The following is a 26,230-nucleotide window of genomic DNA, read 5'->3' as shown; positions in this document are numbered from 1 at the left end:
AGTAGGAATCTTTCCAGGTGACCTCATTCAGCTTGCGGTAGTTCACGCAGAACCTCCATGAGCCGTCTTTTTTTCGGAGCAGTATAGCTGGCGCCGACCACAGGCTCGCGGAGGGCTCAATCACTCCCACTGCGGGCATCTCTCTGATTTTTTCCTCAGCGGGAGTATGCTTGGCATGAGTCCCGGTTGGATGCAGATGGGCCTAGCGTCGCCAGTGTTGATGTCGTGTTGGACCAGGGCGGCGCGGGTGCAGTCCTCATCCCTTGCCGCAAAGAGGTCCTCTTTTTGGGCGAGTAGTTCCTGGAACCGCTGCCGGTGGTCCCAATCGAGGCCCTCGCAGCTTCACTGGTAGAGGTCCTCAATGGCGCGCCTCGCTTCCACGCAATGCTCGGCCCCCGCCACCGCCACGGCCGCCTTGTCAGACCCCCCGGGTGATTCAGGGGCAGGATCCGGCACACTCGCTCCCCGGCTCGCAGGCCCGGTCCGCCCCGGCGACTGCCACCGCCACTGCCTCTTTTTCCCCCGGCTCCGGCAAGCCAGCGTCCCTCGGCCTTCGCCGGGCCTGCCCTCCACCAGGTGAAGTCGCTCTCCCTGCCACACCAACTCCTGCCGGCCCAAGTCCAATCCGGTCCCCACTCCCTGCAGCAGGTCCAGCCCCAGGATGCAGTCCTCCTGGATGGGTGCAAGGTAGCAGGCGCACCGTCGCTGTACCCAGACGGAAGGCAAGCACCTGTTTCCCTGTTTCGGCACGGCTCCTCGGGTAAGAGGGCCTTGAGAAAGGCCTGAAGAGCCATCTCCCGCTGCGCCTCCCGGGGGAAAACCGGGTATCCTCAGCGGGCGAGGAACATGACATCAGTGGCGACCGGGCCCAGCCGGAGAGCTGCTGCCAGCGCCGCGTATTCACCTTAGTCCTCCTCTGGGACATCCAGGAGAACCTGGCAGGCCACTCCTTCCAGCGCCGCTGCCAGGTGGCCGGCCACCTCTGCCCGGTTCCAGCCATTTGTCCGGGCCGCGAGCTGGAACTGCGCCTCGTAGGTTTCCCATGCGCTTCCCCGTCGTAGCGACTGGGTAGCACCCGCGCTGGCGGGTGTGGGAATAGCTGGCCGACTCCGGCAGGGAGGGCATCTTCTCTCTTGGGCATCCACTGGGCAGGAGTAGTGGGCAGTCGCCCCAATTCTACTAGCGGGACCACTACTGGGTAGCCCTGGTAAGGGCTGTGGCCACCTGTCGCACCCAGGAGTTGCTCAGGCTCTGTATGTGCGCTGCCGGTGGGTTCAGTCTCTTTTAGGGTTAGCCGGCGCTTGACAAAATCAGTGAATGTCTGCCATGGTCTGTCCATCCTGCCCGCTTCTGACACCAATGTAACATTTTTCAGGTTCCCTCAGGACAAAGGACAAGTGGAGACATGATCGTAAACCAAGCGACGGCTTTATTCTAGAAACAAAACCACACAAAAACCAAACACAGGCTATACACACATGAGGAGACCGACAGAACACTTACACATGGTTAGGGTGGTAACTCGTTAACTTCGGGCTATACACTTATAGAGCTATACAGGACACTAAAACTACTATCACAATATTTACGTATGCAGATACATATCATCCTGCTGACCCTCAGACTCCCCCCGGCTACAACTCCCAGCCTGCTTTGCGGTACTATGAGTGCCTAGGTGCGCTTCCTCCTCACCACTGGGCGAGGGCGTTAAGGTATTATGCTATTGGCTTGTTTGTTTATTACCAAATAGATTCACCGCTGTAAAAGTAAACTTCATAGTTGTGTTCAGAGGCTATTGGGAATCTTTTGCGTTTGCAACGTTTTTTAGGAACACGTATTTTGTTTGTGGCAATGTACACTTTGTAGTGTTAAACGGGGACTGCTGCCCCAGTGTCTCCAACCAGTTATTAAATCTCCGTCTCAGAAGAAATTATTGAGGGTACTGCAAAATGTGAGAAATTCCGAGACCTTCACAAATTCGTGAACGTTGTGCAAGTCCTGTATGGTCGCCATGTTTGTGGAGATCAGCGCAAGGCTGCTCTCATCACGGGTGAGAGGTCGCGAGAATTGTGATGTAGGGGCTGCCCTTCCTGCTGGGGTCAGTTGTAATGAACTGAAAGCAGCACCCCAAACTGGAATTCAGCCTTAAGACCAGAAGCAACAAATGTGGCCGCTGAAATTAGCCCACTGTTTAACTTGAATTGCCTTTAGTGTTGACAGCATGAAGTCTGCAGAATAATTTCTTGCTTAGAATGTTTTTTCTTTCCATTTACAATGATTTTTTTTCCTTTTGTCTGTTTGCATATCATACATCAGCTCCACTGTTATACTCCTGTTTTTTAAATTATTTCATAAATTTTCTCCTGTGATTCCTCATATGGTTACCTTATATTTCTTCATTAATTATGGGTTTTCTTATCCATTCAGCCCTGTTTGCTGGGTTGTTAGATGGTCTAATTTCCAGTTTCGTCTCCTATGTGCTCCGATCATCTGATCGCAGCTCGTCTGAAAAAGGTCTTTATACCCTGTATCATTCACACCACACAGTGTTGCAGACAGTAGCTGTGGTCACCCACTTTATCTGTCTCTGGAGCTGTAATCGAGAGCATTATCAGATATGGTATTTCAGTGTGGTTCGGTCATCTATCAGTTCATTTTAAATGGCAAATGACCCGCCTCATCCAGACAGCTTTCAAGGTCAAGGGAGTGAAACAGCAGCCCTCCCCGCAGCCCATCTTTGAAAAATCCCTAATCAGACAGACAGGAACAATGATATCAGATCCTTCCCACATCCTCAACCCTGAATACCAACTTATTCCTTCGGGCAAACGTTTCAGGGTTCCCAAAGGTAAGTGAAACGGATACAAAGATTCCTTTGTTCCACTATGCATTACAGCTGTCAACACAATAATGTCAAGGATAAACAATTTTGACTCTTACAACATGTTATGTTATGTTATGTGTTCTACTGTACATGTGCAATAGAATGATGTGCAGTGTTTTTCTTATTTTTTGTAATAGTGTAATGTGCAATGATTTTATTTTCTTCTCTCTTTTTGTGCATGCTATTTAAATGTACAGGAGTGCTGGGTGTCCATACAAAATTCCTTCAGAGGACAATAAAAGTCTTATCTCTTTGCTGGAATTTTTTTTTGCCCATCTGTTGAGAGAATTGAAGTGCGAAAGAGCGTGAGGTGTTAAAGTAGCTTCTGTCAGCTTTATTATATTGCTGTTGCTTTGTTTGAATATACTGTTATCTGTTATTTTTGTAAAAAAATCATCTGTGTTAGTGTGGGTGTTGCTCTGTAAATGGCTGACTTGGCTTTTAACTCATCATTCTGTACGGTACAAAACAGAGCAGAAGATAGATAAGACTTTATTGATCCTGAAGGGAAATTGATGTGTTACAGCAGTCCAAAGCCAAAAAAAAAACAGACACCAGAATAGACGAAAAATTAAGATGCATACAGCAATACAAAATAAATATAAAAAAAATCACTTAAATAGAAATATAAAAGACTCTTTTCACAGGTCCCAGGCTCTTACACAGTCGGGTCTCCCTGGGGGGCGGCGTTTATTTGAACATCTCTCCAGGCTCCGTTCTTGTGCCTGTGTCTTCTGTAAGTCTCTCTTTCAGCGAACTGACATCACCTCTTCATGTGGTTTAAGCAGCTGGAGTCACATTAGAACGTCCCCAGATAGGGTGGACATAATATGGTCACTACTGTCATGAGTCTGTTATGCAGCTGTCGCTGGGAACATTTTAATATTGAACTGAAACTGCTTTCCAGTGAACATTAATACATGCATGAACTAATACGAATGTCATTTAGTAACAGCGAACTTTAATGTCTGTCTTTGTTCGTAGCTGTATTACAGCTGGTGAATGTAGAGTCTTGTGCGATGTGAGGGCGTGGTGTGTGAGAGTGGGTTTTCAGAGATCATGGGGAGCAGAGCAATCTGAAATGAAGAAAAGGCACGTTTAACTGGGGTGTAAACCTGAAATGTGTTCGGTCACCTCTGAGTGTCAGTTGAATAGATGTGTTGTCTTTTGTTATTTGGATGGGACTCCACCCTCTTGGCTCTCAGGGTAAAGCAGGGATATGGAGAAAAGGTTGTTTAGTCAAATGGAAGGGTACGTTTGTACCCCACCCCCACCACCCTCTATGTACAGAGGAGCCTCCTGTCCTGACTGGAGGAGCTCACCCAGGTTTGTCTGGAGAGAAGCCAGCATCTCGGCTTCCACCACAGGGCTGGGCGGCTTGTTCCCCACCCCCACCCCCCTCTGTGTACAGAAGACCCTCCTGTCCTGACTGGAGAAGCTCACCCAGCTGTGTCTGGAGAGAAGCGAAGGAATAAGCTTCAACAACATGGCCGGGCAGCTTGTTCCCCAACCCCACCACCCTCTGTGTACAGAAGAGCTTCCTGTTCTGAGTGGAGGAGCTCATCCAGCTGTGTCTGGAGAGAAGCCAGGGTATCGGCTTAAACCACAGGGCTGGGCAGCTTGTATCACAGACGGCAAAGGAATCAGACTGCTCCCATCGAGACCATTTTATTGTGCAGTTCCATTATTTCATGCCATACAGATGGGGATCAGGCACATGAATTACACCGTGTGTGGGGGATCCCAAGTATGACATTGTGGAGCTATGTGACAGTCACCCCCCTCACTTAAGCTGTCCAAATTCCATTAATGAACATAGTCAAAAAGGTGCATTTGAAATTTTCTGCAGTCACACTAGAAACATGGACATAACCAAACCCCCCTGCTGTAGATTAGCAACACCCTAGCCTTGATCCTAGTCTGCATGATAACCCCTCACCAGAACCCCAGGAGCAGGGAAAAGCGATTCCCATCCTCCATGACATCATAAATCACCACATGACATCATCAAGAAACTAGACAGATGGCCAAGCAGGGACCCTATTATAATGCAGGAAGCGCAGAGGAAGTGAGAGAGCTCTTCCCGGTCCTCGTCCTCCTGCCTCAGACTCCGATGGCCATGTCCTGGGAGAGGCTCAGCTGCTCCAGCTCTTGCAGGGCCCGGTCGTACTCCCTCTGCAGCTGCTCCGCAGACAGACTGGAGGGGCAAAGGGCCAGGAAGCTGTAGGCGTCTTCGCAGTGAGAAAACTTCTCCCCCACACTGGAGCAGCAGGCACACAGCACCTGGAAGGACTGCAGTGTGCGTGTGCGTGTGCGTGTGCACAGATCAATTGTGTGTATGTGTTGCATTGATGTACACAGTACAAATGTGTAGTGTGTATACAGTATAGTTGGGTGTAGAGTGTGGTTGTGTGTATTGTGTATACAGATTAGTGGTGTGTAAAGTGTGTATGCATTGATGTATGTAGTACGAATGTGCATGCATGTGTAGTGTGTCGTTGTGTGTATTGTGAATACAGATCAGTTGTGTGTACAGTGTGTGTATGCGTTGCGACGATGTGTACAGTATGAATGTGTGTGCGTGTGTAGTGTGTATGCGTTGTGTTGATGGATATAGTACGAATGTTTGTGCGTGTGTAGTATGTATACAGTATAGTAGGGTGTAGAGTGCGATTGTGTCAGATCAGTTGAGTGTATGCATTGTGTTGGTGTGTACGGTGCCATTGTAGTCAGAATGTGTGTAGTGTGCATTTGTGCACAGTGTGTAGATGTGTGGAGAAAAATGGCAGTTATTAACTCTAAAATGAATGACTGTCCTAAAATATCGTAGTTTCCTTATTTCCAGCTACTGTAGAGAGCTACCCATCTGACTGACGGAGGCTCCCACTGAAATTCGGGAGAGAAAATCACACCACTGATCTGCCCCTCCACCCACCTGCTCCGCCTCATCCAGGCTCTTCAGGTACTCCTCCTTGAAGTCCTGGATGTAATCCAGGAAGCTCTCTCCCGCCTCGGTTTTCTGCCCCAGGCTGGCGATGGCCACCCGAGCCGTGTCGCAGAAGTTGTGCAGCCTCAGCAGGATCTGCTGGACGCGGGACAGGCAGCGCTGCACCTCCTGCAGCTGCTTGGGCTTCCCGAGCTTCCCTGAGGGAGAGGGAGAGAGGGAGAAGGGTGGGCAGCAAGCAACAGGCACAAGGCAGGGTTCACCCTGGACAGGACAGCAGTCCATCACAGGACACACACACACACCCTGGACAGGACAGCAGTACATCACAGGACACACACACACACACACACACACACACACACACACACACACACACACACACACACACCCTGGACAGGACGGCAGTCCATCACAGGACACACTCACACACACTCACACACCCTGGACAGGACGCCAGTCCATCACAGGACACACTCACACACACTGGACAGGACACCAGTCCATCACAGGACACACACACACACCCTGGACAGGACGTCAGACCATCACAGGACACACACACAGACACACACACACCCTGGACAGGACACCAGTCCAGGACCAGGCATGGACACCCCCCTCAATCAGCACGCTTACCTATTTCCACCAGCACCTGGGAGTAGACGGCCTGCATGCGGTTGAGCTCGGCAGCATTGTCCCAGATCTCCCGGGTGAGGCAGTTGTCCTGCCCGTAGAGGTGGCGCAGCTCGCCCTCCAGGGCGCTCAGGCGGGCGTTGTTGCTCTTGTCGCTGTAGGCCCAGCAGCCGCCCTGGCGCTGCCTCTTCTCCGCCAGCTTGTCCTGGATCTGCCGGCCCACCTGGGCCTTTTCCTCGTTTAGGCGGGCCAGCCGGTCCTTCAGGGCGTGGGCCTGCGCCCGCAGCGCCTCCGCCTCCTGCGTCTTCTTCTCCCTCTCCTGCTGCTCGCTCTCGCGGACCGTCTTCACATCGCTGCAGGTGCCGGCCACGCTGCCGTTCAGGCTCTCGTACCTGCGGTCGAGAGAGAGAGAACAGGCAGGAGGAACTGAGTCTCTTTAGTCTGAAGGGTGTGTCCCACACCGTCAGACTGGGGGAACTGAGTCTCTTTAGTCTGAAGGGAGTGTAAAACTATCTGAAAGCGTTTGAAAGCGGAGAACAGAAAACACCTCTTTGCACAAAGTGTGGTGGGGGTGTGGAACAACCTGCCCAGCTCTGTGGTTGAAAACTGGCTACTTTCACACCATTGCAGCCTCGGATCCATTAACCATTAAAACAGGCTAGACCGGTTAGAAATGAAAAAGAGGACTTGGCCCTTCTTATGTTCTCACGACAGAGAAAAACGAGTGCCTTGGTGGGGGGAACGAACGTGAGACTTGACGTATCGTTCAATAGCCTTTATCCATTTGCACAGCTGTTCAATTCAACCCTTCCATCTTGAGGCTGAACTGAACTCCAATTAAAATGATGAGAATGATATTTAACCCCCTTCCCCAAGAGAGCATCAACAGACCCAGCAGTCGCAGCTGGAATTCCCCAGAGAAAATAAAGATGCGTACTTTTCCACGACGTTCTGCACGTCGGAGCACATCTTCTGGATCAGGGTCTTGGACAGCTCCAGGCTGACCCGGGCCGACTGCATTTGCTGTTCCCTCACCGCCTGCCGAATTGCTGGGAACACCCGTTTCATGATGTCGGTCCCCACATTGGCGCACTTCGGGGGGGGGAAGAACCGGAAATGAGAGAGAAAGGTAAAGTTACTTGTTCCCCACCCCCACCACCCTCTGTGTACAGAAGAGCCTCCTGTCCTGACTGGAGGAGCTCACCAAGCTGTGTCTGGAGTGAAGCCAGGGTATCGGCTTCAACCACAGGGCTGGGCAGCTTGTTCCACACCCCCATCCTTTGTGTACAGACGTGCTGCCTCCCCCCCCCCATCAGTTTGAAATACACTTCCAGGCAGTGGTCCACTACACGAGCATCACTATTAGTGCTGATGGGCCAGCAATAATGATATTTAAAGGGCACGTTGCCTACCTGTAAAAACGTAGCCGCCGTAGAGATGCACAGCTTGCGCGACTCCGTCCCCCGCTGGTGGACTTTGGTCTCCAGATCCGGGTACTGGCAGAGGCTGAAGTAGGACACCTTGAACAGCACGGCCGCCTTCTGCACCACGGAGACCAGCTCCTGGAGCTGGATCACCGACTGCACCGCGTGGAAACCGGCCTGGACTGCGGCCGCACGCAGGCGGAGAGAGAGAGAGAGAAACCGGACAGGAGGCCACGTTAAAATCCGCTGCGGGCCGCCGAAAACAGCCAGATGGCAGACGGATAAGACGGGAGGGGAGGAGAGCATTCAAATGCAGCTGCCTCGGCCGCTGCAGGAAAAGCTCGTCCCAGCAACAGGGAGGAAAGAGCTGGGAGTTTGCGCCATTCCCGAAGGGGGAACCACAGCGCTGTTTCCACTTAAATCCAAAAATAAAAATTTTCTAGAACATCGATGAGGAAATGGTGGTAACCGAGATCTAATAAGCGGGTCTTTTAGTAGTAACGAGTAACTTTTTTTACTAGTTGTTTGAGGACGCCTCATTGTTGAAGGCTGATAATTCGGCCCTTTTCCGCCAGAGGGCGCCCCAAGTCCTATCAGACTTCCATCAGGTCTACGCGTTCCCACAGTTGAAGCCATTTGGATATAAGGAAGAGATTCCCGAGGATAATATAACCACCCGCGGCTGTTTTGGGGGGCATTCATTTTCGATTTTGTAAATTAGATCTCACTTGACGCTGCTCAAGAACGTCATCTTTGATTTTCTCAGTCTTCCGTCCTTAACATCCCTAACGGGATGAGAAGTTCCTTTGTTTAACAGCGTCTGATCTTTAAGCCGACTTGTCACGCACATGGCATGCAGTCGGTGATCCTTTTTTCGACCTCGGAGGTACCAACACACCTACCTTTGTTCTCCGCCATTTTTGTTGCTGATCTTCTTCACTTCTGGAAAAGAGAGAGACGGAGATCAAAATGTTTTTTTTTTTAATAGCTTGGTTTCTCCCTCCCTCGTCTTTTTAAAAAATCTGTGGTCAGTATCTGCTCTTCCTTTCCCTGCATCTCTGTCACCCTAAGCGTCACCCAGGCGGGGCTCCACACTGGTGGGGGGTGGAGGGGATCCCCGTGACCCGGAGAGAGCTGGAGAGTCCGGAAAGGCGCTATATAGGTGTGAGGGGGTTGAATAATATGACCTGTACCCCCCTTTTGGGTACTTTTTCCAGGGTCCTTCATTATAGGGGCAGCTCCAGCGTGCGTGTTTGCTACTTCGCTGGCGAGTAGAGGGTCGCTGGTGTGTTTCTGCCGGTGCCTCGCTGTATCTAATGAATTAATTCCTTATATACAAAGGGGCGGAGCGCAGAGCGGTGACTCTGTGCCTCAGGGTCTGCCGGTTCCAATCCCGCGGCCGGCAGTGGTAGCCCTTCACCCCAACTGTTCCAGAGTTGCTGTATAAATGGCCGACCCTGCGCTCTGACCCCCAGCTCCCTGTCTGTGTATCTCACGGAGAGCAAGCTGGGGTCTGTGAAAAGACACTGTATAGGGCTAGTTAAAGTAATCTCATCTTATTTTATAGCTGCTGCCTCTACCGCGTTTGCTGGGGATCGGAGTGAAGTTGCAAATTCTTACTGAATGACAGTTCTAGTGCTCTTCACGCGAGACAGGGGAACCCGAAAGAAAGCCACGCGCGTGTCCCTTTTTAATCCTTATTGCGTTACGCATCGGTCATTAAAACCCCCAACAGACGCAGATCTGAACCTTTCTGATTGGAACAGGAACCCGAGACACACACAGCCCTGCACCGTGAAAGACTGCGGCGGGTATTCATTCCACGCAGAAAAGCAGAAACGGACACACACGCTGGGTTTTTTTTTCTGTCCACGTTTTGGCGTGGAATTAACTTTTAAGCCTGCTTAAAACACACACACAGGACAGGACACCAGTCCATCACAGGACACACACACACACTCCGTGCTCGCGTAGGATCGGCGCGTCCGTGTGACCCTGGATCGTGGATTAATATCGGCGTACCCACCCCGACACACAATGCAGAGCAAAACCCGCAAACCCGCAGGCCAGCCCGATCAAGCGCGGCAGGACCGGCAAGCTGATCGCGCGATGCAGCGGCCACGCAGAAGAGGACCGAGCTCAAATACGCACCGAGGAGCTGCTGGAAACGCGCGTGAAAGGAATAAAAGCGTGCGAGAGGAGGAGGAGGTGGGGCAGGTTGGTGATACAGACCTGTGTGCGCGCGGCCCCGCCTACCCCCTCCCCCCTCCCCTCGAACCTCTCACCCCGCGCGACACGCAGCCTTTCCTGCTGAAACGGGTGATTTTTGAAGAGGTGGCAGTTTTCCAGGCCAGTCAAGATAAGAACAGGCGCCGGCTTTCCTCAACCGTCCGCTGTCCAACCCGGCTGTGTCTCTCGGGGCACATCCCGCCTTTCGCTTGCGTGTGAACACACCTGCATCCACCAGGGGCCCGTTCAGCCCGTGGGACCCCTCCGCCCCCTGTTTGATGGTGAGGAATTAATTGTTCCGAGGGGCTCATCCAGCTGTGTCCCGAGAGAGGCTTCAACAACAGGTTGGGCAGCCTGTTAATAATAATTAATAACTCCTTACACTTCTATAGCGCTTTCCTGGACTCTCCACTCTCCAGCTCTTCCCAGGTCACGGGGATCCCCTGCAGCCCCACCTGGATGATGCTCCAGTCCGCTCAGCACACAGCAGCTCTCAGTGGGGAGGAGAGCAGAGTGGTGAAGCCAGTTCAGAGAGGGGGGGTTATTAAGAGGCCATGATGGGTCAAGACCAGGGGGAGAATTGGGCCAGGACACTGGGGTAACACCCCTACTCTTTCCCAGAAACACCGTGGGATTGTTAATGACCACAGAGAGTCAGGACCTCGGTTTTACGTCTCATCAGAAGGACAGTCCAGTGTCCCCGTCACTATACTGGGGCTTCAGGACCCACGCAGACCGCAGGGTGAGCGCCCCCTACTGTCCCCCCTCACACCTCTCCCAGCAGCAGCCTCAGCTTTCCCAGGAGTCTCCCCTCCAGGTACTGGCCAGGCTCACACCTCCTGAGCTCCAGTGGGGGGGGGGACTGCCAGCTGGGCACTGCAGGGTGAGATGGCTGCTGGCCACACCCCCCACCACCCTTTGTGTAAAGAAGTGCCTGCTGTCCAGTTTTAAACCCACTTTCGTGCAGTTTATACCCCAGCCCCGGGTTGTGCTTCACCATGAGCAGTATGATACAGGGGAAAAACTGAAACTGGACGCCAGCCAGACAAACTGAATCCTTATTTTTTAGATTGACTTCTGCACTCGCAAATGCTGACTGTTAACATACCCAAATGTGATTTTAAGAAGTTCCCCGATGGCCTGAGGCTATTTGGATGACATTTTGTTGCGATAAAGACGAATTTAATGGAGCAGGAAACAATGATCCGCAGACCTCAATTGAACCGAGCCTATAATATAAATTCAATCAGACTTTCACTCTTTTCCAGGATTCAGCACCATACGTGCTGATGGAGTCTGTGAGCAGAATCAGTGTGTAACCCTGTACCCAGATAGTGGCAGGAGCTGTGAACTCCTGCTGCATTCACATGCTAAGCTCTAACCTTCACGCTGGCTTGAGCACAGATGCTTCTCACTTCCTGTCCCAAATTCCCAAATGGGGAATGTTTACACTAAACTCCTGACAAGAAAGGAATGTTTTAAGTGCTTTCCGAGTCCTGGGAGTGTCCTGAGAAAGCTACCTCGAAGACAGGAGGGGGAGGGTGTAGAGAAACGTGTATTTATAAGCTGTGTAGAGGCATGTCCCCTCTGAGCTACTACAACTACTATAGTCCTTATTGTGGTTCCTTGTATGCCTACTATAAAGCTTGGCTGGACGAACGGACACTTCAGGCTCGAATCTCTTGGTTTCTACAATGCCAGCTGATCTGCTGGAATATCGTCAAGTATAACAGTGGCTAGGACTTCGATGATCGTTTATGGTGTGTATTTTCATATCTGCACTTTGTTAAACACAACAATATGATCCTAATAAAGCTTAGAAGATCTGGCCTTTTCAGTATTTAGGAGTTAATTGATCTGAGGAGCTCATCAAGCTGTGTCCTGAGAGAAGCCGGGGTTACCGGCTCCCAGCAGCATAGCTGTTCCCCACCCCCACCCCCCTCAGTGTAAAGCAGTGTCTCTGTTTCTCAGTTCCATTTGCCCTTTCACAGAGCTCCTGTTTCTCTTATCTTTTTCAGACATCCGCTGGGTTGACGTCGTCCCCGGGGCCTCAAAGGAAGGCATGCTAAGAGCATCCTGCTAACAGGCCACTGCTGGAGGGGGTGGGAGTGTTGGAGGCCAAAGGCGTGTTCTGGCATGCCCCTTCAATAGCTTCAGATCACTCCAGATCATCTTACTGTGGCTACTGAGGTGGATACACCCCTCCTGCTCATGTCCTCTGGCGTTCTGTGAGTGTGTGAGCCCAGCCGTCTCCGTATTGAGAACAGGTTTTTGTTTTTTTACTGTCCTCCGGTTTGGTATTTTGCCACGTTAGTATTAATTTAAAATTATGCCAAAAAAAACTAACTTGATTTTTATTGTGTTCCAGATTCTTGTAAAGCAGAGTTTTTATGATTTATTTATTTATTTTTATTATTGAGCCCACTCCTGAAAGGTAAAAGGACTTATCTTCTGTAGGACTTCTGTAGGACTTGTAATCCAAACCTCCAGACATCATGAATGTAGTAGATGATATCAGTCTGAAGTTGACTCCAGCTGTGGAAATCCTGATATTCAAACATACTGTACACTCATCCCTCAGGAAATGGGTACCTTGCTTACGAGTACTGAGTACTCTGTCACTGACAAAACATGAAACAAAACATTTTACTGTCAGTGTGGGACACCCCCTTCAGACTAAAGAGACTCAGTTCCTCCAGCCTGTCAGTGTGGGACACCCCCTTCAGACTAAAGAGGCTCAGTTCCTCCAGCCTGTCAGAGTGGGACACCCCCTTCAGACTAAAGAGACTCAGTTCCTTCAGTTTGTCAGTGTAGGACACCCCCTCTGCACACACACACACATACACACACACACACACACACACACACAGAGCAGTCCTTCCAGGTGCTATGTGCCTGCTGCTCCAGTGTGGGGGAGAAGTTCTCTCACTGCGAAGACGCCTACAGCTTCCTGGCCCTGCGCCCCTCCAGTCTGTCTGCGGAGCAGCTGCAGAGGGAGTACGACCGGGCCCTGCAAGAGCTGGAGCAGCTCAGCCTCTCCCAGGACATGGCCATCGGAGTGTGAGGCAGCCGGCTCCTTCCCCACTCTCCCGGCAGAAGGAAGACGGATAGGTACTTTATTCATCCGGTAAAATTCAGGTGCTACAGCAGCCAGGCACAGTCAACACAGCACAGTACAGATGTAGTAATACAGTAATACAGTAATACAATACAATAACTAAATTAAATGGAATAAAGAATTACAAACAAAACAGAAAAGGCACACAAAGCAAAAAAATGAATGTACAGAACACAAGGAAGGTGTAATAGACAGTATAGATATTACAAACTCCCAAGCACATTGCAAAGAGTAGGTAACTATTGAACAGTTGTGAATAATAAATGAATTGCCCATTCCACTTCCACCTATTGCACTATAAACCAGATGTAGACAGAGCGCCAGTAACACAGAGCATCAGTTGTTACAGAGGAATCAGGTTTCAGGAGTAATAGGTATGGTGTTGCAACAGGTCAGTGCCCCTGCCCCCGCCCAGACATACTGTAGTTGGGTTGTAAAGTCTTATGGCAGAAGGCACAAATGATCTTCTGTAATGGTCCCTGTCGCACCCTGAGTACCGGGAAAAGCTCTTTCACAGCTACAGCGCCTCTGCTGTTTCTGCAGGATAGTTAGTCACTTGGTCCTGCTAGGCAGTCTGTTTACTTTATTGATGTTAAACAATCAAGCAGTGTTAAACAACTGGAGGACCTCACCCGGTCTTTTCTCAGGACACAGCTGGACATCGGCTTCAATGATAGGGTTGAGCAGCTTGTTCCCCACTTCCACCACCCTCTGTGTACAGTAGAGCCTCCTGTCCTGACTGGAGGAGCTCACCTAGCTGTGTCTGGAGAGTAGCCGGGGTATCGGCAAAAACAACAGGGCTGAGCAGCTTGTTCCCCACCCCCACTACCCTCTGTGTAAAGTGGCGTCTCAGTCTCTGAGTTCCAAATGCCCTTTCAAGGAGCTCCTGTCTCTCTGCTCTTTTTCAGACGTCAACTGGGTTGACTTCATCCCCGGGCCGGAAGTAAAGACATTTTGAAAGTATAACAGAGGACAGTGCTGGAGGGGATGGGAGTGTAAGAGACTGGGAACATGCTCTGTCAGACCTCTTCGACAACTGTAAATCATTTCCTGCCACAATCGAAGCTCAAGTCTGCACAAGTCTCTGGCACTCTGTAAGTGAGTGAACCTAGTCGCTTCTGTCATTAATTTCAACTGGTCAGGACCTGTATTCAAATATTGGGTCTTTTTTTTAACATGATTTTAGAACAGGTTTTGTATTTAATTGTCCTCCATTTTGGCATGTTTCTATGAATTTGAAATATGTTTTCATGTTGTACAAAAAAGTAACTGGATTATTTATTGGTCCCAATTCTCATGAGCGAGTTTTGTGTTTTATTTTTTTACTATTGCACACACTCCTGAGCAAAGCGTTTATTTTCTGTAGCTTACAGTCGAAAGCTTCAGACATCATGAATCAAATAGGTGATATCATTCCGATGTTGACACTATGGCTGGAAATCCTGACATTAAAAGTCGGACTAAAGAGACTCAGTTCCTCCAGCCTGTCAGTGGGGGACCCTCCCTTTAGACTAAAGAGACTCAGTTTCTTCAACCTGTCAGTGTGGGACCCTCCCTTCAGACTAAAGAGACTCAGTCCCTCTGGCCTGGCAGTGTGGGACCCCCCCTTCAGACTAAAGAGACTCAGTTTCCAGCCTGTCAGTGTGGGACACTCCCTTCAGACTAAAGAGACTCAGTTCCTCCAGCCTGGCAGTGTGGGACACTCCCTTCAAACAAAAGAGACTCAGTCCCTCCAGCTGGCAGTGTGGGACACTCCCTCAGACCCTGACATGTACTCTGTCTGGTTGCTGAAATCGCCGTACATTGCTGTTAACACACATGACTCTGGTGATTTCACTGACACTTCACAGAAAAGGCTCATGTGAGCCCCTGTCCACACAGCTGCGTACATTAGTGAGAGAAACACTGGGGGCTGCTTGTGTCAGAACACTGTAATAGGGTCTGCAGGAATGCCTCCTGGTAGAGGTGTCTGCCGAAGGGTGTGGGGGCAGAGCAGTCAAGACCCGGTGCATCGCCCCCTCGACTCAACTGTCCTGCCCCCTCAGTTTTGGACAAAAGGACTTTCACCTACTTAACTCGGGCCCTAAAAAAACAGATGTGCTTTGTCAATGGTCAGATAATGAACACGAACCCCCGAATTCGCAGGTCCTGCATCGGGCTGTCTGATGTGCCAGAAGGGCTATCCGTCCATGAACAGCACCTATTCCATGATGTCTGCATTCCTGGGTGTCAACATTATTATAAAGCAGCTCGAGAAGGTTTCCTCTAGGTAACAGGTAAGGACAGGTAACGAAAAGAGCAGCAAGGCAGCGCAACGTTTCAGCATGAAGAAGGCTCCACGGCCCGAAACGTTGCCTTTCTTTCCTTTGTGGCAGGGAATAAACCCATTACCCGTCCCTTTGCAGCATTATTACGATCTCGAGGGCTCGGGTGGACCGATGCCTTGCAAGAGTTTATCCTAATACTTTAGAGTTATTCTATAACGAGGACCGTAGTGTGCCTGCTGTTTTCTTAATCTGGAGGGGGGACTCCTGGGAAAGCTGAGGCTGCTGCTGGGAGAGGTGTTAGTGGGGCTGCACACTGGTGGGGCTGGAGGGGATCCCCATGACCTGGGAAGAGCTCTGAGTGGAGGGTCCAGCAAGGCGCTATATAAGCGTAAGCAATTATTAATTATTATTATTATACTTCAGGACATACAGCTCCACTTGCTATTATTATTATTATTATTATTATTATTATTATTATTATTAACGATTCAGAACGTCGGTGCATTTTGCTACTCCGGGCAATAATAAAAATAATCGCGCGGGCGCTGGTGAACGTGAAACCGGGCTTCGTCGCTCAATGCCAGATGGCTCATCGGTATCTTGATCACGACCATCAGGGGCCTGGTTGCGAAATTCTGCTGGGGCAGTCACAGCGGCTCTGTTTCACTCCCCCCCTCTGAATTTCAGACGGCCCCCCTACAGATTTTTCCCCTGGAGCAGTCTGAGTAGGGGCGGGGTTCTGCAGCCCTGCGAGCCTTATATGGTGTTTCTTACTTGTTCGGAGCACTATAAAACAGGCTCAGAGAAGGGCACACTTTCAAAGTCCTCCGGGAAGAGCTGAGAGAGCTTCGTACAGCCGTGAGTCTAAAGGCTTTTTTTATTAATATGCTCTAGGATGCCTTACTACATCCATTTAGGCTCCGTTGTCCCATCTGCTGCCTTTGCCACGTGCTTTCGATTTGAACCAGTCAGGCTTGCAGTCCTCCTGTCTCTCCTGGTCTTAATGTGGGGGGAGGGGTGTGTGTGTTTTGTCCGCTGGTCAAAGAAAATGATTAGTTGTTAAGAGGAGACCAGATGCTCGTTTTATGAAAATTTGCACACCATTCCAGTGAGCTGTGAGGCCGCTAGAAAATGCGGCTGAAACTTGTGTAGACTTGAAATTGGTGTGTGCTTTCTGCACTTGATACCTCCCCAGTAGGGTATCTCAAGCAATTTGTTGGTCTCTCAGCTTGTATTGTAGTTCATCTCAAACCCAGCTGCTCTCCATCGGCGGTGTTCAGCTGGTGTTCTGGCATAGGAGCGGCAGGGGGTGAGAGGGAAATAACTTTATTATTTTCTTGATATTTGCCTTAAAAAAACACCCTCTTTCTCTTTGCAGGACAGACGTTTCAGTGCCTAAGGTCACCCACAAACCTGCTTCAAGATGTCTCAGTGTTGCGGTAAGCGTGTTCTGATCCGTTAACCCGATTCGGATATTGTGATTCTCCGACTTCAGCTGTGGTTTTTGACCCCTTGGTGTCTTATGGAGGTATAATGAGGCTTTAGGATTCACGAGCTGAACCACAGTGAACTGTCTTGATTTCAGTTACTGAAGGTGTTTGCACAAGGCAGATGTGCAGAAAGTTTTACACAGACTCAAGGGCTCAAGGTGTTCATGTTGGACACTCTGGGTTGGGAGGGTTTTGACATGGGGGACATGGGGGTGAAGAAAATATTTAAAAAGCCTTTTCTTTCCTGAATGTCTCTCTCAGACCTAGTGCCTGCGGATCAGCAGCTGATGAATGACATGGAGATGTTCAGGCATATGGTCCCGGCCGCCGAGAAGACAGCTTTGCTCTTCCACCTGTCCTACCTGTGTCTGGCCACCCACCCTGAGCTGGAGAGGAAACTGAGGCTCAAGGCCACCGAGAGCCAGCAGCTGTTCGCCTCCTCCGAGGTCCTGCTGCTCCAGGTGGCTCTGTGTCTCTGTGTGTGTGTGTGTGTGTGTGTGTGTGTGTGTGTGTGTGTGTGTCTCTCTCTGTGTGTGTGTGTGTGTCTCTCTCTGTGTGTGTGTGTGTGTGTGTGTGTGTGTGTGTGTGTGTGTGTGTGTGTGTGTGTGTGTGTGTGTGAGAGAGTACCTGCTGCTCCAGGTGAGTCCTCGTACTTACAGCTCCAGGTTTGCGTGAGTGTGTGTACCTGTTGCTACAGGTGTGTGTGTCTCAGTTGTGTGTGTGTGTATGGGCACCTGCTGCTACCGGTGTGTGTCTCAGTTGTGTATGTGTGTGCACACATGCTTTGACAGGTGTGTGTGTCTCAGTTGTGTATGTGTCTCAGTTGTGTGTGCAGAAAATTTAATGAAATTTAAAATCTGGAAAAAATCTCATTTTCAAAGGGTTCTACAAATGAACTTGTATTCCATACATTTAGTTGGGTCTTGGGAGAACCCTGGGAGGCTTCCATAGACTCCTACAAACTCCTACATGGACTTTGCATATTCTCCCTGTGTTCACGCAGGTTTCCTCTGGGTGCTCCAGTTTCCTACCATAGTACAAAATCATACTGGCAGGTGCATTTTCCCTAGTGCGTGTCTGCGTGTGTGTGTGTGTGTGTGTGTGTGTGTGTGTGTCCTGTGATGGACTAGTGTCCTGTCCTGTCCTGTCCATGTGTGTGTGTGTGTCTGTGTGTCCTGTGATGGACTGGTGTCCTGTCCAGGGTGAACCTGCCTTGTGCCTGTTGCTTGCTGGGATAGACCCCAGCTTCCCCCTGTGACCCTGTACTGGAGAGAGCTCTGAGAAAATGGATGGATAGTCTGCTGTAAAATACATCCCAATCCTAAAATCTAGATCCAGGGTGTCTTCCCTGTTGAAATAAAAGCGCTGGAGACTCTTGAGACAGCAGAGGGGTCAGGATTGCGAAACAGAGATAACGGTGCTGGCGCTTGATCTCGCTCGCAGTGCGCCAGTACGGGGACCAACATCGTTGGCACCATGCTGCCGATGATCCGGACGGACGTGAAGAAGAGGAACGTGGCGCTGGCCAAGAAGTTCCTGGACAAGTCGAAGGGCTGAATCGAGGACATCTGCCACCAAGTGGACCGATCGGTGGAGAAGTAAGACCCCCCAGAGCTCCAGCTCTGCCATGGGGGAACCCGTCATTGCAAGCAGCCAGAGATCCTGGGATATCAGGATTCATTCCAACCGAGCGGCTTACTCCACCCTCCCACCACCCTTTGTGAAAAGCACTTCCTGTTAGGCTTGAATTATCCGCTCCCATACTGTCTCGGGAGCTGCCGTTTGCTTCATATTAGATAGACTGTCAGCCCAGGGTGCCCGTTATCATTGTTCTGACACCACTGAATACCTTATTTTACCAACTAGGAGAAAGTACTGCGGGATCCTCCTCTGCTGTTGGCATCAAATGCATGAGAATGCATCAACCCAGTCAAAACTCTTCATCGGTCACCCAGTAACCTCAAAGATCACAAACCAGAAGTAGCGCAGGGGATGAGAGGCAGAGTAATTTATAAGATCACTTTATTAACCCTATACAGTTTCTTGCATTGGGAATTTGTCTTTTCACAGACTCCAGCTTGCTCTCCATGAGACACACAGATAGGGAGAGAGAAGCTGGGGGTCAAAGCGCAGGGTCGGCCATTTATATGGTGCCACCTGGAGCAGCTGGGGTGCAGGGCCTCGCTTCTCGCCAACAGAGTAGGATTGCCCTACAGTATACACACATACAGTCCATAGGAGTTCGTATTGGCCCCGTTCTCTCGGGAGGCGCACAGTACAAAAAAGACGGCACAGTGTGCATGGCATGTTACAAAACAGTAAATAACAACAGTCATGACAGCCCACCATCATGCACAACCCAACACCAAAAACGGGCAGTGCTGGACAGTAAATGCGCAATAACTTCAGTAACACCAGCAAGAAGAGCAGCGCGCGGAAGCGAGTGGAGTTCAGCAGATGTAGCGGTGAATCATTCACACTGCTGCCCTCTGATGGCGAACAGGGGGAGGCTCCTTCCACTGGGTCCCAGGCTGCTTTCAAGCAGCAATAATAATAATAATAATAATAATAATAATAATAATAATAATAATAATAATAATTGCTTATGCTTATATAGTGCTTTTCTGGAAAGTCGACTCAAAGCGCTTTACAGGTAATGGGGACTCCCCTCCACCACCACCTGGATTATGCGACAGCAGCCATAGTGCACCAGAACGCTCACCACACATCAGCTTTCAGTGAGGAGGAGAGCAGAGGGATGAAGCCAGTTCAGAGAGGGGGACTATTAGGAGGAAATTTGGCCAGGACACCGGGGTTACACTCCTACTCTTTTCGAGAAACACCCTGGGATTTTTAATGACCACAGAGAGTCAGGACCTCAGTTTTACGTCTCACACGAAGGACGGCGCCTGTTTACAGTATAGGGTCCCTGTCACTATACTGGAGCATCAGGACCCATACAGACCGCAGGGTGAGCGCCCCCTGCTGGCCCCACTAACACCTCTCCCAGCAGCAACCTTAGTTTTTCAGCAGGTGGACATCTCCCCCCCTGTCTCTTGGCTCGCTGGCTCGGATTCTCCTGTCCCATACGGTCTCGGTGGTGAGGGGCTGCGGGCTTCCACACAAGAGGGGTCACAGTTCCCCACCCCATCTCCTCCTCCAGGTATGAGAATCTGAGCAAAGGCGTGGGTGACACCTGCAGCGACGTGGTCAAGACCAAGGCGGACAAGGAGCAGCAGAAGAAGGAGAAGACGGCGGAGGCCAAGGCCCTGGAGGGACAGTGCAGCAAGCTAGACACCTCGGTCAAACAGCTACAGGGGGAGAGGAACCAGCTGGAGACGGACATCCAGAACAAGAACAAGGAGCTGCAGGGCCTCATCAACAGCATCGGGGAGCGGGACCGCAAGTTCGGCATCGTGGCGGCCGTGGTGCCCATCCTGGGCGCCATGATCAACACCATCCAGAAGGCCACCAACGACCCCAAGGACAAGGCGGCCGTGGAGTCCCTCAAGGTCCAGCTGGAGGAGCTGCGCAGCCGCAAGGACGCCAAGGTGTCGGAGCTGTGGCAGAAGGAGAAGAAGCTGATCCGGCTGCAGCTGGACTACGCCAAGGTCCAGATCGACATGGGTAGACGGGCGGGTTGCCGGATCGTGGGGGCCGCTGGAACGTGGTTTGTGCGGGGTGTTGGCCTCAACAACGTGGCTGGACGGCTTGCTCCACACCCCTACCACCCTTTGTGTGAAGAGGCCGCTCCTGTCCTGACTGAAGTCCCGCTCTCGGCTTCAAGCCCATAGCAAAGTCAGGATTTAGGGAAATGTGTTTTGTTTTTTTATGTGATTGTTTGCTTGTAACAGACCTGAGCTGTCGCCAGAGTTGAAACCAGTAGGCGGGTGGGTTGCCGAACCGTGGGGGGCCGCTAGGATGAGGCTTGTCTGCCGGGGTGAGGTCACGGCCTCGGCGACCCCGATTCCCACCGGCAGCTCAGGACAGGCCTGTCCCGGTCCGGCAGCTCGGTGCACGAAAACGTCCTGTTTGTAACCTCCAGGCTCGGCTGGCAGATCGGTAACTGACTGAGAAGCAGATCTCAGCCAGCTGCGTCTTAACCGAATTCTGGGTGTTGGCTTCACCAACATGGCTGGGCAGGGTGTTCCCCACTTCCCCCACCCTTTGTGTAAAAGAAGCGCCTCCTGTCCAGCTGCATCTTTACCCAATTCTGGGTGTCGGCTCCAGCAACATGGCTGGGCAGCTTGTTCCCCACTCCCCCACCCTTTGTGTAAAGGAGACCCTCCTGTCCTGACTGGAGGAGCTCATCCAGCTGTGTCTTGAGAGAAGCCAGGGTATGTTTCCATCTAAAAATGACATCTGCCTCTTGATCCAGCCCCTCCAACAATTCCTGTTTTCCTCCTCTGCCTCCCAGGATCCATTGGAGATCCCAAGATGCTGGCGGAGGTCCAGAAGTGCCTGACCAAGATCCAGGAGATCCTGCTGCAGATGAAGAAGTTCTGGGAGACGACCGGCGTGGCGCTGGACAACCTCAAGCAGAGGACCTTCGCCGGAGAGGACATGCTGGACTTCCTGGAGGACTGTGAGATGGACTTCCTGTCCAGCCTGGATAAGGCCGAGCCGGTCAGTGTTGTTTTTTTTTCCCAGAGCGATTCTGGTAGATCAATCTCAGAGCGGGGGTGGACAGAGCTGTCCTGCCTGGCGGGTTGAGCTTCTCTGATCTGGTACCTGTTGGCCCAGATCTTTGCCTGCACACCCCAGACACTCTGATTGAGCTGCAGCACCAACAATCCTACAGGCAGCCCCTGAGCTGCCGATGCAGTGGTTACTGTGGCTTCTGATGGGTGCAGTGCTTGTCCTGTATAGGCGCGGGTGGTGTCGTGGGGAGGCTGTTCTGTCATCACCCTGTCAAGTGGAATAAGAAAAGTGAGAGTCAAAAGTGTAGCCTAAGGCGATGGAGACCAAAGGCTACGAGATTGAAGAGCAAGGTGGGAGGTTTCACAGGGGACGCAGGGGATCATGAGCTGTAGCTGTGGATCAGAGAGTAGTCATGTGCTAAACATCCAGACGGCCCCCTTCTGGGCTAGAATTCGGTCAGATCCTTTCACTGGTCAGGGATAATCCTGCGGGTGGATTATCACTGCAAGGGTTTGCGAGACATGTGGACCGCACCCCAATGCCTTCTGGGATAGAGGTGTGCACCCCCCCCCCGAGCGAGCAGATGATTCCTGGCGGGCTGATGGGTGCGTTTTGATTCCGATTGGTCCACGTTATCTCCAGGCCTCGGTGCGGCAGGGATAAATCCTGTTGCTCTCAACTGCGCTTCACTGAACGGACTCAAACCCCCTCTCGCACCCAAGATGGCAACTGGCAACCCACTGAAGCTACACATGTGTGAGCCTGGTCAGTACCTGGAGGGGAGACTTCTGGGAAAAACTAATTCTGCTGCTGGAAGAAGTGGTAGTGGGGCCACCATGGGGCACTCACCCTGCAGTTTGTGTGGGTCCTAATGCCCCAGTATAGTGACGGGGACACTTGACTGTAAACAGGTGCCGTCCTTCTGATGAGACATAAAACCGAGGTCCTTACTCTCTGTGCTCATTAACAGTTCCAGGATGTTTCTCGAAAAGAGTAGGGGTGTAACCCCGGCGTCCTGGCCAAATTTCCCATTGTCCCTTACCAATCATGGCCTCCTAATAATCCCCATCTCTGAACTGACTTCATCACTCTGTTCTCCTCCCCACTGAGAGCTGATGTGTGGTGAGCGTTCTGGCGCACTATGGCTGCCATCGCGTCATCCAGGTGAGGGCTGCACATTAGTGGTGGTAGTGGGATTCCCCATTACCTGTAAAGCACTTTAAGTGGGGTGTCCAGGAAAGTGTTATATAAGACCGCGTGGGTCTGATTGGGGAAATGGAGTCACGTGGTTCAGACAACAGCGCCCCCTTTTCCCACAGCAGAAGGATTGCCAGCAGCAGGAGCGTTTCTTCTCTGCCCCGTGGCAGTGAGATCTCACGTTTCCCCGCACCACTCGGGTCGGCCTCACGTCTGTGCTTCACCTCCCCTTCCCCGCAGATCTGGAAGAGCTTCTGCAACGTCTGCATGCACGTCCGCGGGATGTTCATCCTGCAGTCCAAGGAGGCCTACAGGTTCCTGAACCCCCCCACCCTCCGGGAGCTGCCGGACCAAGATGCTGGGAAGGCTGTTGAGGGGCCGAAGTAGGGCGCTGCTTCAAGTCGGGGGGGCTGCTGGGATATCGACCACTCTGAAGGGGTCGACTCCTCCCTTCGCCCCCATCGTGGGGTTCTTGGGGCTCCGGCGATGCTCTTCACACGCAATAAAAAGTCGATCAGCACCTCTTGCGTAGTGGCTTTTTTTGCAGTGATTATCTGTACCAGAGGCTTGACCCCTTATTTCTGGGGGGGCGAGGAATGATGTGCCTTTCGTCGAACCTCTGTATGGTGAAGGCAGATGGGCCTCGAGGGGCCCCTGCTTTCAATCCCCTGCCCATCAGCGGGTCCTCTGCTGTCTCGATCGTGTGGCGAAAGAGGGGACGAAGGTCTGACAAAGATGGCAGCTCTTGTCTCAAACTACATTTCCCAGAATGCATTGGGGGGTGTGTGTGGGGGGGTTTGACCTGTGCCATCCTCCGTCACCTGACTGATTTGGAAGCAGACCATTGGTCAGGTGACTGCTTCAAGACAGGAAGCTGAGGACTCTAGGTCTGCTTTCTTCCCACTGGCTGTACTTCAGTTATATAGCACAGCACAGTGCCTTACAGCGCTGCGGCCCCAGTTCTGACTCCTGGAGTGCTCTATCTGTGTAGAATATGTATGTTCTCTCTGTGTCCATGTGGGTTTCCTCCCACAGTCCAGAGACATGCTAGTGGGTTCATTGGCATCTAGGAAAATTGGCCCAGGTGTGTCACCTTAGTCTTTTTCTACATTTCTAAATCTCACAGTGTTTTCCTGCCTGCACAGTAGTGGTAGAAACCATGAAGTTAATTCTTACGATCGGCTTTAATTCAGACCTCTGTCTGCTAATTAGACACCCCACCATCCCGATGCTCAGGGCATGACCATGACTCCCCACCCCCCAGCTGCGTGTTAAACACAGGAGGAGGAAAGAGGCTGGTTCTCTTTCGTCTGAAGTGATTCATGGGGGGTTTGACTGGATTTGGAGATTGGGATCGGGATCCAGTCTGTTTACGGAAATAAGCAGCCATCACATTAATAATTCAGTAGATCACACATATTAAAAGAACATGGCATGCTGTAACCTTTCACAGAGAACATTTCAGCTCCCATGAGAAGGTCAGATGGTACCGGCTGCTCTGATGAAATCCGCTGACATTGTGAATACATCACGAGTATTCATACTGTTGTAACAGAAGAAATAAGGTTCTTGATCCCGAGATGAAGTAAAACAGATGAGTTTATTGCATGCAAGGAACAATAAAGCCGAAGTCTTGTTTCCCGCAAGAAACAACAAAACCGAAGTATTGTTTCACGTACTGTTACAAACTTTTGGGTTATATATTGTTTTCTTCTCCGTTTCTGACGTCACTCGGTCTGATGGTAAAGAGGGGGGTTCATGGTATTTGGCCAGTTTACGATGTTCTGGGCAAATGGTCAGTTTAACATTACACCCAGGGGGGTTCCTAGCTTGCATCTGCAATCCTTATCAGTTAACCCCCTTTCCTGCCATAAACCCCAGCTTGTGACTTAGAAGTCTAAACCCCCTACAGAAAGGATTAAATTCAAACCCCCGTCTTCACATCTTTCTTCATTCCCCCCTTATAAAATATGGCATACGTCAGTGTAGCCTATTTTTATACATTCAATGTCAGGGCAGATCTTTCCTTTCTTGGCGAACAGGTATGTATTGCCATGTCATTGTACGTTCCACGGTTATAGCAAGATGTGATACATGTTTTTGTGAATGTGATGATTACAATTATACATATAAACAATACTACTCCTACAGATAAACACTATAAAAAGGTTCCACCCCAGGCCCCAAACACAGACTTTACCCAAGACCCAATTCCCCAATTTTCAGTATAATAGTCCTGATATTTCTGTCCCTCATTGTAAATGTGTTGGGCCAGATCTGAGATGTGCTCAGAATTATCAGGAATATATGTGCAGCATTCAGTGCCAATTACTGCACAAGTTCCTCCTTGGGCCGCCAGTACATAATCTAAAGCTAGTCGGTTCTGCATGGCCACTGTTCTGAGGGCTACCATCTCATCATTAACAGCCTTCAGACTAGATGAGGTAGAATTTGCTAATTCTTCTAAAGTCGAGGCCATTTGAATTAACTCTCGACTCAGAAAGTTCATGCCGGCTTGTGGAAATATTATACCTAAATAATATTCCCAATCAGCCAATTTTCTTTGTGGTCTGTGGTTAGGTCTGAAGGGGCTGTGGATTTGAACACGGATATGAGGAACCACATATCCTAAATAACATGAGCCAGACCACTGGGCTGGCAACCATGGGTAGGCTCGTTTTCCACAAATGAAATATGTTCCGTTTGGCGCTCCCCATGCCTCTGAAAATAAGAAGCTTATACCGAATTGTGGGGTGTGCCGATCCCATCCTGGAATTTGGAAGGTAGAGGTGGATATATTTGCAGCGATGGTAAGGTTGCAACGACTCCATCCAACCAAGTGCAGACCATTAGTGTGCTGAAAACATATGTTTCCCTCACGTTCCTTATTGAGAGTCAGGTATGGTGGTGTATGGCTTCTGTTATATTTAGGAGCGTAAGAGCCTGTGAAACTCGTGGGCTCTAAGCCTCGCTCCTGTAGATATTGTAATGTTGTGCAGGTTAAAGTCGTGTTATGGCAACCCCCCATAGTTTGTCATATTAAAATCTCCTAAATTATCCCTCCAAATGATCATGCCTATGACTTCCTCGAGACGCCAAGGAATGGCCCCCATAGGAAGTCCTCCCTGTACATATTTGGGTAATGCGGCACACACCCAGCAGGCACTTTGGTTGGTTTTCTTAGCTGTCAGATAGGAGAGGCCTAAAAAGGAATTAATTCCATGTTCTCCTTTGTGGGAGAGATGATCATTAATTCCTGCGGAACATAGTCCTACAGCAACAATTATTGTTATAAACAGAAATGATTTCATTCTGAGTCTGTAAATGGGGATGAGGCTCGTCGGCAGTGTGGCGCGTGGATCCAGCGATCTTTTCCTTCCACTCGAACCGCAGACTCGGT

The 26,230-nt window shown here is 50.6% G+C and overlaps 3 protein-coding genes across 4 annotated transcripts; 2 read left to right on the top strand and 1 right to left on the bottom strand.

Moving 5' to 3' along the window:
* Positions 1-4,536: 4,536 nt before the first annotated feature.
* Positions 4,537-10,118, bottom strand: LOC148666068 (uncharacterized). 2 transcript variants are annotated; one of them, XM_088631648.1, is made up of 7 exons: positions 10,040-10,118; positions 8,791-8,830; positions 7,877-8,070; positions 7,402-7,556; positions 6,468-6,856; positions 5,820-6,028; positions 4,537-5,081 (listed from the first exon to the last, which is right to left on the bottom strand). In XM_088631648.1, the coding sequence occupies exons 2-7, from the start codon at positions 8,804-8,806 to the stop codon at positions 4,869-4,871; spliced, it is 1,176 nt and encodes a 391-aa protein (XP_088487774.1). In that variant the 5' UTR covers positions 8,807-8,830; positions 10,040-10,118; the 3' UTR covers positions 4,537-4,868. The 2 variants fall into 2 exon arrangements, with proteins under 2 accessions (XP_088487774.1, XP_088487775.1); XM_088631649.1 differs by lacking the exon at positions 10,040-10,118 and having other exon boundaries at positions 4,537-5,176.
* A 6,137-nt stretch (positions 10,119-16,255) lies between these two features.
* LOC148666067 (uncharacterized) lies at positions 16,256-20,295 on the top strand. Its single transcript, XM_088631646.1, has 5 exons — positions 16,256-16,360; positions 16,881-16,941; positions 17,254-17,453; positions 18,436-18,590; positions 20,156-20,295. The coding sequence occupies exons 2-4, from the start codon at positions 16,926-16,928 to the stop codon at positions 18,547-18,549; spliced, it is 330 nt and encodes a 109-aa protein (XP_088487772.1). The 5' UTR covers positions 16,256-16,360; positions 16,881-16,925; the 3' UTR covers positions 18,550-18,590; positions 20,156-20,295.
* Positions 20,296-20,302: 7 nt separating this feature from the next.
* On the top strand, positions 20,303-23,350 carry LOC148666066 (uncharacterized). Its single transcript, XM_088631645.1, has 3 exons — positions 20,303-20,619; positions 21,410-21,618; positions 23,071-23,350. Exons 1-3 carry the CDS (start codon positions 20,439-20,441, stop codon positions 23,215-23,217), a joined length of 537 nt encoding a protein of 178 aa, XP_088487771.1. The 5' UTR covers positions 20,303-20,438; the 3' UTR covers positions 23,218-23,350.
* The last annotated feature ends 2,880 nt before the right edge of the window (positions 23,351-26,230 follow it).

This window comes from Lepisosteus platostomus, chromosome 5, assembly GCF_059453375.1.
Source record: "Lepisosteus platostomus isolate fLepPlt1 chromosome 5, fLepPlt1.hap1, whole genome shotgun sequence".
In the NCBI taxonomy this organism is placed as follows: domain Eukaryota; kingdom Metazoa; phylum Chordata; class Actinopteri; order Semionotiformes; family Lepisosteidae; genus Lepisosteus; species Lepisosteus platostomus.
Note: the sequence above shows the minus strand (reverse complement) of the source record. Positions and strands in the feature narration are given on the sequence as shown.